The following is a 17,434-nucleotide window of genomic DNA, read 5'->3' as shown; positions in this document are numbered from 1 at the left end:
GGGGCTCCTTTTGCTTTAATTACTGCCTCAATTCGGTGTGGCATGGAGGTGATCAGTTTGTGGCACTGCTGAGGTGGTATGGAAGCCCAGGTTTCTTTGACAGTGGCCTTCAGCTCATCTGCATTTTTTGGTCTCTTGTTTCTCATTTTCCTCTTGACAATACCCCATAGATTCTCTATGGGGTTCAGGTCTGGTGAGTTTGCTGGCCAGTCAAGCACACCAACACCATGGTCATTTAACCAACTTTTGGTGCTTTTGGCAGTGTGGGCAGGTGCCAAATCCTGCTGGAAAATGAAATCAGCATCTTTAAAAAGCTGTTCAGCAGAAGAAAGCATGAAGTGCTCCAAAATTTCTTGGTAAACGGGTGCAGTGACTTTGGTTTTCAAAAAACACAATGGACCTACACCAGCAGATGAAATTGCACCCCAAATCATCACAGACTGTGGAAACTTAACACTGGACTTCAAGCAGCTTGGGCTATGAGCTTCTCCACCCTTCCTCCAGACTCTAGGACCTTGGTTTCCAAATGAAATACAAAACTTGCTCTCATCTGAAAAGAGGACTTTGGACCACTGGGCAGCAGTCCAGTTCTTCTTCTCCTTAGCCCAGGTAAGACGCCTTTGACGTTGTCTGTGGTTCAGGAGTGGCTTAACAAGAGGAATACGACAACTGTAGCCAAATTCCTTGACATGTCTGTGTGTGGTGGCTCTTGATGCCTTGACCCCAGCCTCAGTCCATTCCTTGTGAAGTTCACCCAAATTCTTGAATCGATTTTCCTTGACAATCATAAGGCTGCGGTTCTCTCGGTTGGTTGTGCATCTTTTTCTTCCACACTTTTTCCTTCCACTCAACTTTCTGTTAACATGCTTGGATACAGCACTCTGTGAACAGCCAGCTTCTTTGGCAATGAATGTTTGTGGCTTACCCTCTTTGTGAAGGGTGTCAATGATTGTCTTCTGGACAACTGTCAGATCAGCAGTCTTCCCCATGATTGTGTAGCCTAGTGAACCAAACTGAGAGACCATTTTGAAGGCTCAGGAAACCTTTGCAGGTGTTTTGAGTTGATTAGCTGATTGGCATGTCACCATATTCTAATTTTTTGAGATAGTGAATTGGTGGGTTTTTGTTAAATGTGAGCCAAAATCATCACAATTAAAGTATAGTAAAAGTATAAAAAATTCTTAGTAATTAGCTCCAAAAGTGTAAATACATTCAATCTGAAGCTTGCTGAACAGCCGAGCACTGCTATACCGTTGTGTAATGCTTCCTCTGTTTGCAAAGTATTTACATCCAGTAATTGTACAGTGATTTACAAGTGAGAAATAAAGCAACACATGCGTTTCGAGAGCACAAATTATCACCAGAAGTTGACGATGTGGGACAGTTGCTCCATTGCTCAGCTGAGGTTTTAACGCCATCCGCAGAGCGATGAAACATCACTGTGAATGCACAATGTACTGATTTTTTTTTTGTAAATTATATTTTCCCACTAGTCAAAGCATGAGATTACACATGAGTAAAGCACTACTGAGAGAGAAAAAAAGAAAAAAAAAAACTTGAGGATTAATTTTTTTTATTCATAATCTGTAATATCACACCACAATTTTCATAAATAAAAGTAATGATACAATAACGCAATTGGCAACACTTTACAATGAGGTTAGTTGTTAACATTAGTTAACAGCATTAGGTGACATGAATTAACAATGAACAGTAACTTTACAGCATTTATTAATCTAAGTTCATGTTAATTTCAGCATACTAATTCAAAAGTTGTATATGTTAACACTAGTGTTGTCAAAAGTACCGGTACTTCAGTACCAAGTCGATACCAAAATAAAAAAGATATAACGATACCAGTGTTTCTGCAGTACCGGTAGTACAGAGCACCGACTCTATCCGGTACCAGCGCGCAGTATGACTGACACACGACTGCTTTAAAATGCTCAGGCTTATGTTGAATGCCTGCTCTGTTACTCCTTGTACACTGAAATGGACAATTAATCCAATTAAAATCTTGACATGTCCTAGTGTGATTTATTAAACCACTAAAGGCAGCAATCTTAGTGTGGAGGAGCTGCGTACTTTAAATAAATCCGACCGCTCATCCACTAGAAACTCCACAGACATTGAGAATCATTCACGACATGTTGTATCGGATGACAGAGCAGAGCACTAATCTACTGTGAACCACGCAGCACATCTAAACGATATATTTATATAATTAAATCACAGCATTTAAGCTTTAATCTCAACTTTATTTATATAGCATTTAAAACAACTGTGAAGCACTTTGAGTTGATCAAAGTGCTTCACAGTAATATAAATTAAAACATTTAAAAAATTATCACTACATCACTATACTATCCTACATTTCATTTGTCAGACTCAAAGGCCAGTGTAAAGAGATGAGATTTCAGACATGACTTAAAAGTCTCTGTGTTGCAAACTGTTTATCCGGAAAGTGAAGATTCTGGCAAAAAATACACCTCATAATAAAAGCACATTGTGAATATTCACTCTCATTGTGATCGAAAAATATATTTTTTGGGGGGATTTTTTCCCTTTTTCACCCAATCTGGAATGCCCAATGCGCTTTTTAAGTCCTCGTGGTCGCGTAGTGATTCACCTCAATCTGGGTGGCGGAGGACGAATCTCAGTTCCCTCCATGTCTGAGACCGTCAACCCGCGCATATTATCATGTGGCTTGTTGAGCGCGTTGCCACAGAGACATAGCGCGTGTGGAGGCTTCACGCCATCCACCGCGGCATCCACGCTCAACTCGCCACGCGCCCCACCGAGAATGAACCACATTATAGCGATAACGAGGAGGTTACCCCATGTGACTCTACCCTCCCTAGCAACTAGGCCAATTTGGTTGCTTAGGAGAGCATGCCCTGGGATTCGAAATAGCGAACTCCAGGGGTGGCAGCCAGTGTCTTTTACCACTGAGCTACCCAGGCCCCGTGATCGAAATATCTTAATATACACGTTGTTAAACCCCTTTTTCCTTTTACTGGATGGAGCAACAGCTCCGTGTCTCAATGTGCGATGAATGTTGTCCAATGTCATCTGCAGAAACTTGTGTAAATAACGCGTGTGAAAAGTAATTTTCCCCCGAGTCGTCTCGACAGCATTAATCAGCGTAGAAAGAAATGGTTTCTGGCGCTGCGGCCCCCTGAGGCAAAACCTGGAAGTGACCATACATAGAGTCCTTTGTTTTTTTTGTTTGTTTTTTTGCTAGCCATCTATTAGCATGTGGTTGCAACCTTGGCCACCAGGTGCCACTATCAGTAAGCATGAAATCTTATGCTTACAAGGTGAATGAATGTCTGTGGTTTTTATCTATTGATTTATTGATATATATTTATAGTATATGGAAAACAATTTCAGATAGAAAATTCAGAGAAAGAAAAAAATATTCAGAGAGAGAGAGAAAATAAAATTCAAAGAAAACAAAATTTTGCCCTAGAAAAAAAAGTATGCTCAGGAAGGTGATAAGACACCAAAAAAATAAAAATAAACCTTTCACCAAGATAAAAAAAAAAAAAAAATCACATTACTGTTCATGGCTTCCTTAGTCCCTCACTTTTGTTTAGCGGTACTACCATGGTAACTTTTCATAAGAAGTCACATAAAAATATTAGCATTTGTTTTAATTAAGAAATGTCTGTTTTATTATAAATTTTATTTTTGTTACCACGACTACCACGAAAGCCACAAGCTCCGAGAACATAGAAAATGACAAGAAAAAGAAAGAGAGCAGAGAAAAGAAAGGCACAGAAGAAGGTAGATGGAAGCACATCTTCAGTCAAAGTGCCTTCGCAGAACCAACCGAAAGGCAAAAATGCTGAAGAAGGCCCGGCCAGACCCAGAAGCCATGAGCAGCACAGCACTGACACAACAGAGTCTGAGCCTCTGAGCAAAGAGGTTCAGACTCAAACAAGCTCAAGTAAAGTCAAAAACAAAGGGACTCAGACAGAACCTGTAAGTAAAGCAACACAGGAGACACAGACAGAGTTCAGTGGCAACACAGAGACCACACAACTGTTACAGCAGACAGAACACAGTCCTGAAGAGGAAAAAATGGAGGTGGATACTGCGTTGCCACGGAATAGAGAAAATGAAAGTGATGGAGAAAAGGAGGAAAGTATAGAGAGGAAGAAAAGAAAATGGAGTGAATCTAAGGAATTTACGAAGGAGACAAAAGAGGTGAGGACCAAACTGTCAGATGGTGATGGAGAACAAGATGGAGATAAGCAGACAAAGCACAAACATTCATCAGGAGATTCACAGAAAGCCACTGATCTCAAGTCAGGAGCTGAAGGACCAAAATCATATGCAGCTGCAGCAGCAGGGAGTAAGACTAAAGACTCTAAGGAACAGAGGAATCAGACAGCAGCAAAGCAAGAAAGCCCAGTGGAAAGTAGAGAAACTCAAAGGTTAGCAACTTTTTATTTGTCAAATTGTTTAGCGTAGTTTTTGTTTCCATAATTTCTTATTTATATTGTTTAGCATAAATGTATCCTCTCTGATGCATCCTTTAAATATTTACAACCCTCTATGGACATGTTAAAGAAAGAATTGTCATTGGCTAAAGGCTAGTAAATTGTATTTTTTACTCGCTTAAGTGTACAAATATTCTCAAATTCAAATATACAGGCTTTTGAGTTTTGCAGCACTTTTACATTACAAAAGATTAATGTTATACTGTACAATATTTTGGTTACAGAAAACCTTCCCCAGTGAGAGGTCCAGCCAAACAGCAAATGTTCACTTTCTACATATATGCAGTTCTGGACAAAAGATTCAGATTTAACAAACACATCTCCCTTTTGCTGCTTCTTGAATATGAGACCATTGAACTAAAAATTACAGATTTTATGTAAGTTATTTGTTTGCCTTTATATAGTAGATATTGTTTTTCCTGTTTCCTATAATGTAGAGCATTGCCTGTAAGTAGCTTTCTTGCATTGAAATTGACAACTGATTTGAAATTTGTGAGGTCCATTTAACAATCCTTATATGTTGTAATTTGCTGTCTTGCTGCTTAGAGATCAACATCAGGATGGCGATTTGATTGAAGCAACATTTTCAGTTGAGGAAAGCAATGTAAGGGGCTGTACATTACAATATATGTATGCAGTGCAGCAACGACACAGGCAGATTGAAGAAATAGCAGTGAGATATGCTCATATCCCTACTGACAAAACCATTAAAGGTATTGAAAAATTGTATGTATACACAGTCTTTGGTAATTTGTTGTAGATTGCATGATAATCCATGATCTTTTTTTTTTTTTTTTTTGATTTCCTGTTAAGAACTGCACCTTTATGAAGGCTATATAAGTTCAAGCTCAAGATCTTTTCAAGAAAAAGTGAGGAACTTTTGGTTTCAGACTAGACAAAAAGAAATTTGCAAAGGCTGGGAGACCTCTGCTCATGTACTACTGGACAGACTGTTTCTGAAATGGGACCCAACCAACCATGAGGCCAAGAAGACATTTATAGAACACCTAAAACATTACAAAACAGGTTTTCTAATGAACCGGTTGGAATTCCCAGAGGATATTGCCCCTTTTCAGTTAAATGTAGGTGCGATCTTTTTATGTAATTTATATACATGTTAATAATGTTTATTTTATTTTTCAAACAATTATTTGCCAGTATAAAAGTACTGTACTGTAGGTGGATTCATTTTTGTTTTAGGTGTCAGAGCTGATTTCTGCAAGACTAATTAACATTTTGAATGGAGAGTTAGAAAGGAAAACTTCACAGAGCTCTGCTGGGATCAAATCTCTGGAACTGGCACTTTCAGTGTTCCAGGTGTACTGTGGCTGTAAACTGGATCTCAGTGTAAAGGCCGGGGCCAAACTATGCCAGGTTGCCTCAGAAAGTTCTGCTCTTGAAGAAATATCAACATGTGAACCTTTAATCAAAAAGTAAGTATTAATGGAATTGTTCCCCCCAAAATTATTATTTTTTTCATAATTTTCTCACCCTCATGCCATCCCAGACATGTATGACTTTCTTCTGCAGAACACAAACAAAGGTTTTTAGAAGAATATCTCTGCTCTGTAGGTCTATACAGTGCAAGTGAATGGTTACCAAAACTTTGAAGCCCCAAAAAGCACATAAAGTCAGCATAAAAATAATCAATAAAACTTCAGTGGTTTAATCCATGTCTTCTGAAGAAATCCAATTGATTTTGGGTGAGAACAGACCAAAATGTATCTCCTTTTGATACATGATACTTCTTGCCATTGCAGTCTCTAGGCACGATCATGACTTCAAGCTCGATTACACTTCCTAGTGCTTGACCCATGAGCAGAGCTAGATGGCGCTAGGAAGTGTAGGTGGTTTATTGAATAACCATGGTGGAGTAAATTAAGCACACTTTAGAAAAAGCAAAACCTTTCCACCTGAACATTTGTTAATGCAGATTATAATACAGTTGCATATAGATTGTATTGAATACATACAGTATCTTGTTTCAAGCCACCACAGTAGTAATTTTTATTTTTGTTTTCTTTGCAGCACTGTGTTGGGTTTGATGAACCTATGTGCACAGAATTTGATTTCGGAACTGGTGCTGCTTGTTCCTCTCTTTCATGCATTAAGGAGTCCAATGGCAAAGTCAGATAGACTGTGCTCATCTATGGATGAGCAGGAATGGGCAGGACTTGAAAATGTGTGGTATTCATTGTTTAGAGAGAGGATTAGAGGATACCCTGACAAGAGGAGGTTTGCCACCATTTTAAATACTTTTAGAGGATCACTTCTAATTCTCAGAATATCAGATTGACTTGAAACAAGATAGCAGGTGAAAGATTAGATTCCCCATATTTTTCTTTAATCTCTAGGATAATGCTTCAGCTGATCCAAGATCAATTATCATTGACCAAATATAAGCCTGCATTGTTGACCAGCTGGCTTTCCATGATGGCTTTTGAGGACATCCCTAAGTTTGCCGAATTGACAGGAGCTATTCCTGAATACCTGATCCAGTGCCTGATGTACAGAATGAAGGAGATCGAACAAGTTACTGATCACAACCACACAAAGAACAACCTGGAGGTATAAGGGCACATAACTTGTCATAGAGGTTATGTATTTGTATTATATTTCATACCAACCAGTGTTTGTTTTTAAAATTGCAGATAACTGAAAAGACCCTCAACTTTTTGTTGAAGAGGGTTGATGAGGAAAGAGGAAGGTATAAAAATACTCATGAAGTTTATTACACCTGGGGTTCATTCTACTTAGCAGTCTTGTTATTGTTGTTGTTGTATAGGCCAGCCATTTATTAATGCACCATTTTTTTTTTAATCATCAGAATCATGGAGTCTAAGTCATTGGACTTAATTCTTGAGTGTTGCAGAAATGTTCACAAGAGCGCTTGCAAGATTGTCCGACTTGTCCCACAATACAGAGTCACGGTGCTGTCATTCCAGCTTCTGCTTAAAATGATTGAAATCCAGCATGCTCTGCTTTCAAAGGTACTGTGTTTTTCAGATCTTCTTGTCATTCATTTTAAGGGTTGCTATGGTGTTTTTGTAACCAAATCATTCCATCTTGCAGGGTGGAGAGGAAATGGAACTACAGCAAACTCAGCTTTTGTCCAAGCTCAATGACATGCAAAAGGATTTTAGTAAATGGAGAAATAGTCTGCTTTACAAACCTCTGATGCAGATGTCTAAGCTGTCTTACCCTACAGAAATAAAGGTTTAGTATATCAGCACATTTAACCCTTGAGTGCATTTACAGGTTAATTTGACCCTTTTACATTTTTAACACCGATTTACATCAGCTTAACTTTTTGGCCTGGAACTTCATGACATCCTCCACGGAGGTGATTTGGAGATGACATTGTAAAAAATATTAATTTAATGTATTTATAAAGGATACATTAACAAAAATAACAAATTACAATCACCTTATTGTTTCGAACATCCAGAGACCCCAGTTATTGAACTTATTTATATTCACCAAGAAAACTTTAAGACCTTAAAGGAATGGTTCACCCAAAAATCTAAATTCTCTGATTATTTACTCACCCTCATGCCATTCCAAATGTGTATAACGTTCTTTCTTCTGCAGAACACAAACTATGATTTTTAGAGGAATATCTCAGCTCTGTAGGGCCTCACAATAAGTGAATGTTGTTCAAAACCTTGAAGCTCCAAAAAGCACATAATGACAGCATAAAATTAATTAATACGACTCCAGTGGTTAAATCCATGTATTCTGAAGCGATCCAGTCGGTTTCACTGTACATCTTGACATCAGTCTCCTTGGCTATCATGATTTCAAGCTTGATTACACTTCCTAGTGCCATATTGCGCTCTGCACATACGTCAAGCACTAGAAAGTGTAATCGTGATTGTGCCTAGAGACTGCAATGGCAAGATGTACATTGAAAAAGGAGTTACATTTTGGTTTTCTCACCCAAAACTGATTGGATTGCTTAAGACATTATAAGGATTTATATAAGGTCTTATTACATTTTGCTATCAAAGCCATTTCCATTTTTCTTTCTCTTCCGAATACATGTTTCTTAATGTTTATTGTGCATACCTCCTGCTTTCTTGCATGGCTAACTCGTAAAATCGCCCCTCCATGCTGTTTTCTGCAACGCTTGTCATGTGGAGGGAAAAGCGGCGCTTGACTCTGGTGTTGAGCGGAGCGTTGACGCCTCGATGCAAGTCATGTGAATGCTGCTTTAAAATGACGAAAGAACATTATTGAAACTCATAAATATTATTATCAGGCTATTATTGTTGTCTTTTTGGATGAAAAGTAATGCTTAGCAGTTCACAAACTGCTAAAAAGTTCACTCAGAAGGTTTTTGCTAATTAAAAAAAGTTTTACACAAAGACGTCAATAGTACTTTTGAGAAATACATTATGTCTAAAATTATGTACACTCACATGATATGAAGACTCCAGTCATCTCACTAACCCAATAAAAGCTGTTTAATTTTACATTGAGCAGGTCGCCCCCTCATGGGCGCTGCCATGTTGACATCATATGACAACCTGTGTCATGCAGATTACTTGAGAGTTACTACTACTTATAATAACAACTTTCGGCCAATGCTCAAACATAAAAGTGCAAACCAAACAATATAACAACAAACAAAATATACATACTAAAGACAACAATGGAGCCCAAGTCAACAGTATAGTCCAGAGTGAACCACCAGACTGTCCAAACAGAATTACTGCAACTGGAAAGATAAAATTTACAAACAATTGGTTGCTACTAGAGTAAACAAACTGCAATGACCCGTAACTGTCACACCGCAGATCACGGACACACCACAACATCAAGCAATGAGCGGAGCGTGAATTCAAGGCAGTCATAGTCACCAGAGAGCTCAGTGTGCAGTCCGGTCACAGTGCAGTGCACAACAACACGCAAACATATCTTTGGATTGAATCCAAGTTCCTTTAATGCATTGAAGTGGTCCGTACAAGTGTAGTATGAGATGGAGATGAACTTCTGTGTGAAGCGGCAGCTTCGTGCATCCATGGGGATAGGTGTCAGGATAGATTCCAAAACCACTGGTTTTATTGGGATGAATAAGAGGCAGCTAAAAACTTCCTGAGTGCACCTTTAAACACTATAAAGTCTCTTGGTAGATTTCACTTGTGAACGACTCAAAATGATTCAATGACTCACTCATAGCACATAAGACACTCATTTGTCGCCACCTTGTGACATTTCCAGAGATGGTCTCTGAACTGATCAATAAATGAAACTAAATGAATTTGTGAAACAGAAACAAGTAACATTCTTTCAAAATACCTTTTATTTTTGCTGTTAATTCTGCACAATTGTGCAGTTAATTTGCTATACTTCAATCATTGAAATCGCTGGAATTTGTGCTTTTAGCTTATTCTTAAAAATAAAATAAAAAATACCTGGAACACATGCTCATGGACCAATGATTGTCTCACCTTTTTCTCCCCTCATGAGTTTGCATCCTTGAAACATACAGAAGTTGTGATATTATTATCTCAATGTACAAACAATGAAAGTCAATGGAAACAAAAAGGTGTGTGTGTGTGGGCATGTTTGGGTGGTTTACGAGGACATTTTTTTTAGGTTACAAACTGGTAATTACAAGGGTATTATGCTGTAAATGTGGCTTATGAGGACATTTCTAGTGTCCCCATAATTCAAATCGCTTAAAAAATTCAAAAATGCTGAAAGTTTTTTGTGAGGGTTAGGTTTAAGGGTAGGGTTAAGGTTAGGGGATAGAATCTATAGTTCGTACAGTATAAAAATCATTATGTCTATGGAGAGTCCTCACAAGGATAGCCGCACCAACACAAAAAGTATTTTTTTTTATTTTTTATCATAAACCCTACTTAAAATTGCCAGATCTCCCTGAAAAACAAGACTTATTAATTTGTGTAATTCTGCTTTAAAGTGTAGATAATTTTACCAAAAAAAGACAAAATATGAAGACAATTATTTTTTTGAAAGTGTGTAGCTGGCACTTTTTAACAAAGCAAGAAATAACATGCACCTAAGGCCACATACTCAAGCAGTCTATTAAGTAAAAGTAATTTTTGGTTTTGTGTATTGTTCATTGTAGTTGTGGAATGATTTTTACTGGATTGAGAGCTCAATACCAGGCTTTTCTGAGGCCTGGAAGGCTTTATTAGACCAAGATCTGAGACAAAGAGTGACCCAGGTAGGTTATAAACCCTATTTTAAAAGCATGTACTGTATATTGGTATATGAATTGCACAAAGCATGTGACCTGCCTCGTTTTGCTCCACAGATCTCTGATTTTGAAAAGGTTGTGGTGTGCTGTCTGGAGACGACAGCAAAAGCTATTTCAAATAGTCATGCAAACATTCAGTCTTGTTTCAATGAGATGTGCCAGCATGCTGTTATGAACATATGTCAGGTAAGGTATTGACTTTAATGCTGAAAGAACTGTACTGTTTATCAGTTTTGCAGTTTACTTGTATTTATCACTCCCTCTCACTGTCTTTTTTCCTAACAGAAAATTAGGTAGATTAGTAATGTCTTAATTTCTTATACATCTTGTCCTGGTACCTTTTTGTTGTTTTTTGCCTTTTGCTTTCAGGCAAAGAAGGAAGGAGACCTTTTACGTTATTTCAAGTCCATTCCACCTCCTGTATTGTCCTCCATTATTGTGGGGTCAGCAACTCGCTTTGGAGAGGATTATGAAGGTCGACTGCTAGACCCTCAGTCAGCAGTCAACTTCCTCTTGTCTCAAGGTACAGTGACTGGCTTTTAAAAAGTTTCATGATCCTAACTATTTTTTCACACTTCACCCACAACAACAGTTTATTAACACTGTGACTTACATTTCCTTTCCACAGACAAATGGAATCAATGGAAGCTGAATGATGATGCTAGTCATTTAATAGCAGATAGTCAGTCATACTTGGGTTCTCTGATTCAGAATCTTTGCCAGGGAAGTTTACCCCTGGGCCACCTTAAGACCATCTTTAAAGATAAGAGTCAATTTGAGAAGCTGTACAACCAGTGTAAGTGTTATGCACTCCATGTTTTTATTATTTATAATTACTTACTGTGACGTGATTAAGTACCAGCTATTCACTTTATTGTTTCTGTTTGAATTAGATAAGAAGAACAACAAAGAAGAGAATATCACCATCAATGTTCCAGAGCTACTCAGCCAAAGAGAATATGACTTGAAAGTCTTTGAAGAACATAGGAGGAACATGACCATTCTCACTAACATGCTGGGAAAGATTTCCAATGTTATATATGGTAAGAAAGGTACTTTATGATAAAAATGCAACGTATGTCTTTTTGTTTTTTTAAGCTTTCTAAAGATTTTAATGAGAGAGGTTAAAGCAAGATAATATTCATTAAGATAACTTGTATTGCTTTTTGGTATGCTAATAGTAAAACTTGGTATTTCCTACTTTGATTGTGGACACAAATGTCTCAACAGTACCTGAGGTTTCTTCCCTGGAAGAAATTTTCAAAACTGATCTGCAGGCAATAGCACTGGACAAATTGGTTGAAGTGCAAACATATTTCTCCAAAGAGGATCTCAACAAAACAAGCACAAGGCGGGTGTTATGTTACAGTGCTAATCAGCTGGTGCACGACATGGGATGGGAGATGCATGAAGTGAATGCAAGTAACCTTCTTTTATATTCATGGATAGAAAAGGCAAAAGCTCTTGAACATATGATGCCTGGTCCTCCGCCATTTTCACTAGACTTTACAGAGGTCCATGACAGAATCTGGAGGCCTTGTCTCTCTGAATTCCTCAACCTTGGTCAACGGATTGCCAGTGGAGTAGCTTGTTTTGAAGAGGTGGACCAGGCTTTGGATTGGTGTGGAGACCAAGGTGAAGGAAATCTGCTAAAGAAAGAGCTTACTTTAATGGCCATTATGCTAAAAAGCAGTCAGGATTTGGATGAGAACTGGCCAGATCATCGCCTCAATCAGATTCAAGAATATAGACGCCTTCACCATGCTGCTGAAACTGCTGAGGTCATATTGGAAATAAAAGATAGGTTGGGATTGCAAGGAGACTTCAGCCATATACATAGCCTGACTCAAGTGGTAAGAGATCAATCTTTATTGTAACACTAAATTAGCATGTAGGTGTTTTTTTGTAGTTTTGTGAAAGTTTAATGTTTCTATGTATAGAGAGACGAATCATTCAGACAAAAGACTCTGGGATCACTGAGTGATGATCTCATCAAAGCCAGGCAAAATCTGGCAGATATCAAACGCCAGCACACAGCCTGTTTGGAGGCATTTTTGGACAGTGATATTCTCATCAAATGGGTCCAAACCCAAATTCCAAGTAAGATTTTCAGTATTTGTCTATTATAGTTTTGATGTGAGGACAAATATACTGTATACAGTGCATCCGGAAAGTATTCACAGCACTTCACATTTTCCACATTTTGTTATGTTACAGCTTTATTCCAAAATGGATTAAATTCACTATTTTCCTCAAAATTCTACAAACAATACCCCATAATGACAACGTGAAAGAAGTTTGTTTTGAAATCTTTGCAAATATATTAAAAATAAAAAACGAAAAAAAAAATCATGTACATAAGTATTCACAGCCTTTGCCATGACACTCAAAATTGAGCTCAGGTGCATCCTGTTTCCACTGATCATCCTTGAGATGTTTCTACAACTTGATTGGAGTCCACCTGTGGTAAATTCAGTTGATTGGACATGATTTGGAAAGGCACACACCTGTCTATATAGGGTACTACAGTTAACAGTGCATGTCAGAGCACAAACCAAGCCATGAAGTCCAAGGAATTGTCTGTAGACCTCCGAGACAGGATTGTATCGAGGCACAGATCTGGGGAAGGGTACAGAAAAATTTCTGCAGCATTGAAGATCCCAATGAGCACAGTGGCCTCCATCATCCGTAAATGGAAGAAGTTTGGAACCACCAGGACTCTTCCTAGAGCTGACTGCCCGGCCAAACTGAGTGATCGGGGGAGAAGGGCCTTAGTCAGGGAGGTGATCAAGAACCTGATGGTCACTCTGACAGAGCTCCAGCGTTTCTCTGTGGAGAGAGGAGAACCTTCCAGAAGAACAACCATCTCTGCAGCACTCCACCAATCAGACCTGTATGGTAGAGTGGCCAGACGGAAGCCACTCCTCAGTAAAAGGCACATGACAGCCCGCCTGGAGTTTGCCAAAAGGCACCTGAAGGACTCTCAGACCATGAGAAACAAAGATTGAACTCTTTGGCCTGAATGGCAAGCGTCATGTCTGGAGGAAACCAGTCACCACTCATCACCTGGCCTCCCTACAGTGAAGCATGGTGGTGGCAGCATCATGCTGTGGGGATGTTTTTCAGCGGCAGGAACTGGGAGACTAGTCAGGATCGAGGGAAAGATGAATGCAGCAATGTACAGAGACATCCTTGATGAAAACCTGCTCCAGAAGCGCTCTGGACCTCAGACTGGGACGAAGGTTCATCTTCCAACAGGACAACGACCCTAAGCACACAGCCAAGATAACAAAGGAGTGGCTACGGGACAACTCTGTGAATGTCCTTGAGTGGCCCAGCCAGAGCCCAGACTTGAACCCGATTGAACATCTCTGGAGAGATCTGAAAATGGCTGTGCACCGACGCTCCCCATCCAACCTGATGGAGCTTGAGAGGTCCTGCAAAGAAGAATGGGAGAAACTGCCCAAAAATAGGTGTGCCAAGCTTGTAGCATCATACTCAAAAAGACTTGAGGCTGTAATTGGTGCCAAAGGTGCTTCAACAAAGTATTGAACAAAGGCTGTGAATACTTATGTACATGTGATTTTTTTCCCCCCGTTTTTTATTTTTAATACATTTGCAAAGATTTCAAACAAACTCCTTTCACGTTGTCGTTATGGGGTATTGTTTGTAGAATTTTAAGGAAAATAATGAATTTAATCAATTTTGGAATAAGGCTGTAACAAAACAAAATGTGGAAAAAGTGAAGCGCTGTGAATACTTTCCGGATGCACTGTAGTCATCATATTTAATGGTTTAATCTTTAATTTTCTGTCAATTTACCTTTGATTTCCTCCAGGTTTAAAGGACCTGAAAGTCTTCATGGAACTAGCAACAATTTCTGCTGGAGAGAATGATGCCGACATTGATAGGCTGGCCAGTTTTGAAACTGCTGTTGTGGGCTACAGCCCTTTGCTTTACTCACTACTGAACAGTGCTGGATTTGAAGAGTTTATTGTCTGTGCAAAACAAGTATGGGGCACCGTTGACAAAGATGAGAAACTCCTGGATAAATTGGTTAGTTTGTGATGCTAAACTTTGTAGTATTTATTGTTGAAGACAATTTTTTATATAATCATTAATTGTTTTGTAGGAGTCTAATCTTCCAATGAAAAGTTGATCAATATCAATACATGTTTTGTTAATGCAAATGAAACCTTGTAAGTCACAATCATGAAACATTTCCATACATGCCTTGTATACAGAGGGACTCGTGTCGATGGCTGGACTGGCTAAAAGGTTTAAGAGAAACCCATGGTTCCGTTGAGCAGTCCTCTCTTTCTCTGGCCTCAGCAATCAACAATGGAGGTGTATATCATGTAGGATGGCCAGTGGATTTCACTGGGAAAGTGAGTAGACACTAATTTAAAAATTTAAATGTTGAAAAGACAAATGCTCTGTGGCTCTGACTACTTCCACATTATGTATCTTTAAAACAATTAAAATGTATTAAACAGACATTCTATAGAATAGGAGTGTTTGTGAGCATCCAATTAAAACTCTTGTTGTGATATGTTTGTAGACAGGTTTGGACAATGTCTTTTGTGTGAAGGTGATGAAGGACGAAGGAGAAAAGACATACAGTCTTAATGAACTCTTAGAGCTGCGGAATAAGCTCATGCTGATGTCATCTAAAGGGGAGCATGGAAGGGAGCAAGTTAACAGGTTCACTCAAGTGGGTCCATTGTCACAACTGCCCACCAGCCTTAACATTACAAATAATTATGAATATATAATTAATAAATATGATGTCTTATAATATAAGTTCCCAATAAAAGACCATATTTCACCATCTCACATGCATGTCTAGATTTACAACACTTTAAGGAAATGGAGGTGAGTTTTGTAGAGAGTTACCATGTTTTCATCCTGTAGGTTTTTGAAGGAGTCCAGAGGATGGGTCAGATCCTTCTGCAGTTGCGCACAGCAGGTAATATGCTCTTCCGAGACTGGGAAGCAGAGATAACATGCAGCCCTGAAGAGCAACCCTGCATTTATGTAAGATTTTCCCTGTTAAGGAAGTATGTTGTGTATCAGGGTGAAGTTGTAGAGGAGCTTCAAAAGTTGTGTCGCTCCCTAGAGGACTTCCATAAAGACTGGTGTACCTTCTTATCTAAGATGCGCTCACAGCATTATGCACTGAATTATTACACTTCTGAGCAAATGGTGTATCTTTGCGAATGGCTCAACAGCGTCAATATCAAAAGAAAACCTGTGCCACAACAAATGTGGCATCTTTTATCCCCTGTTAAACCAGACTGCACCTTAAATGACATCATGGAGGCCTTTGAAACTGCAACTGAGACAATTGAAGATATGGTTGAAGGTGATGTGGCAGAGGAATTCGAACAGAACAGTGATACTGACATGGCTATGGGCTTCAGTTTACCAGATGTTGGCACTGAATGTTTGGAGGACCTATGGATGCAATTTAAAAAGAAAATGTCCAGATTCCTCACCAACCATGTGGATGTTGAAACACTTGCTCGGTTTCTCTCCAGTCTGTCTGCGATGAATCAAACGTACGTCAAACGCAAGATTCCTTCTGTTCTACAAGAGGGAAGGCCAAACCTCATCCAGTGTCCTGTAGCGGAACTGATTATTGCCACACTGTCATTTTACACAGAGAGCCCAGAGCATCCTCTTCCTACAATTGATGAGGTATTGATGTGCCAAGAGGAGACAACTGAAGAGGAGGTGGAGATCTTCCTTCGTCGATGTCTGGGATTCCAGGGTACTGCAAGCAATCATCAGAAGATTTACTCACTGGTCAATCCAGGATCATTGACCTATGATGTTAGTGTGGCCCTGGTGGAATGCTTTGAGACACTAGAAAAGAGTGCTGGCCCTCATTACTGTCTAGTGATGGTCTGTCCTGTAAACCAGGATAGATATGCTCCTTCCTTCTTCAGCAACTATAAGGTGCAGACAGGTCTGTTTATATCTGCAGAAAGATGCAAAGACTACCTTCGTCATCATTTCCATATCCCATCTGAGCTTGCCAACCACTCACATGTCTATCCAAGCAAACTCTCAGTCTGGATGATTGCATCTGAACGTCCAGCCGTGGGTATGTGTTGGATTTTTATATCTTAAATAGAAAGTTTTAGTAACAGGCAAGACATTCACTTCTGATACTCTACTTTCTTTGCAATTTCTTCCTATTCTTGATGCAGGGAAGTCACTGTATGTCAAGCGTCTGTTTGAGCAGTTCAAAAGAGAGTTTCCAACAGCAACCTGTCTAAGAATCAGACTCATAGAGCCCTGTGTTGATGTGGATGGATTTGTCCAAACTCTGTCCCAGAGACTGACTCCACTGAGAGAACAGGATCCTGTGCTGTTGCACATTGATACTGCAGCAGTATGTTTGTTAATTTTCTATAATTTTTTGCTATATTATAGCATGCATTTATATAAACTATAAAATTGACTACATTTTTGACATTTTAGATATTTTGAATCAATTAATTGTTTCTATAGGTACGTTGTGGTTTGGAGGAGTTCCTCTTCAAATTCCTTGTTCTTGGATGCCTTAGTGACAGGATGGGAAATATATGGAGGAGAAATGCAGCTCACTTGGTGGCAGTTGAATCACTTCAACGGCGTCCCAGTCTCAACAGTAAGACCCAAACTGAGGTACAATTCTTGTTTTGCCTTT

The 17,434-nt window shown here is 39.0% G+C and overlaps 1 protein-coding gene across 2 annotated transcripts in view; it reads left to right on the top strand.

Moving 5' to 3' along the window:
* LOC127423573 (E3 ubiquitin-protein ligase rnf213-beta-like) overlaps positions 1–17,434 on the top strand; it is a 54,722-nt gene that overhangs the window by 7,414 nt on the left and 29,874 nt on the right. Inside the window, exons 2-25 of one of the 2 annotated variants that reach the window (XM_051667997.1) lie at positions 3,718–4,442; positions 4,733–4,885; positions 5,055–5,221; positions 5,322–5,590; positions 5,709–5,941; positions 6,537–6,743; positions 6,863–7,076; positions 7,160–7,215; positions 7,336–7,498; positions 7,581–7,724; positions 10,606–10,704; positions 10,795–10,923; positions 11,107–11,260; positions 11,366–11,533; positions 11,631–11,780; positions 11,968–12,590; positions 12,678–12,837; positions 14,576–14,793; positions 14,982–15,125; positions 15,299–15,451; positions 15,652–15,706; positions 16,034–16,846; positions 16,953–17,137; positions 17,257–17,412. In XM_051667997.1, the coding sequence (XP_051523957.1) occupies positions 3,742–4,442; positions 4,733–4,885; positions 5,055–5,221; positions 5,322–5,590; positions 5,709–5,941; positions 6,537–6,743; positions 6,863–7,076; positions 7,160–7,215; positions 7,336–7,498; positions 7,581–7,724; positions 10,606–10,704; positions 10,795–10,923; positions 11,107–11,260; positions 11,366–11,533; positions 11,631–11,780; positions 11,968–12,590; positions 12,678–12,837; positions 14,576–14,793; positions 14,982–15,125; positions 15,299–15,451; positions 15,652–15,706; positions 16,034–16,846; positions 16,953–17,137; positions 17,257–17,412 (5,514 nt within the window). In that variant the 5' untranslated portion in view covers positions 3,718–3,741. Of the gene's footprint in view, positions 1–3,717; positions 4,443–4,732; positions 4,886–5,054; positions 5,222–5,321; positions 5,591–5,708; positions 5,942–6,536; positions 6,744–6,862; positions 7,077–7,159; positions 7,216–7,335; positions 7,499–7,580; positions 7,725–10,605; positions 10,705–10,794; positions 10,924–11,106; positions 11,261–11,365; positions 11,534–11,630; positions 11,781–11,967; positions 12,591–12,677; positions 12,838–14,575; positions 14,794–14,981; positions 15,126–15,298; positions 15,452–15,651; positions 16,847–16,952; positions 17,138–17,256; positions 17,413–17,434 lie in introns of both variants that reach the window. The other variant, XM_051667995.1, reaches the window with a different exon arrangement.

Source organism: Myxocyprinus asiaticus, chromosome 32, assembly GCF_019703515.2.
Source record: "Myxocyprinus asiaticus isolate MX2 ecotype Aquarium Trade chromosome 32, UBuf_Myxa_2, whole genome shotgun sequence".
Classification (NCBI taxonomy): Eukaryota; Metazoa; Chordata; class Actinopteri; order Cypriniformes; family Catostomidae; genus Myxocyprinus; species Myxocyprinus asiaticus.
The sequence above is the reverse complement of the archived record's forward strand: the minus strand, read 5'-3'. Positions and strand labels throughout refer to the sequence as shown.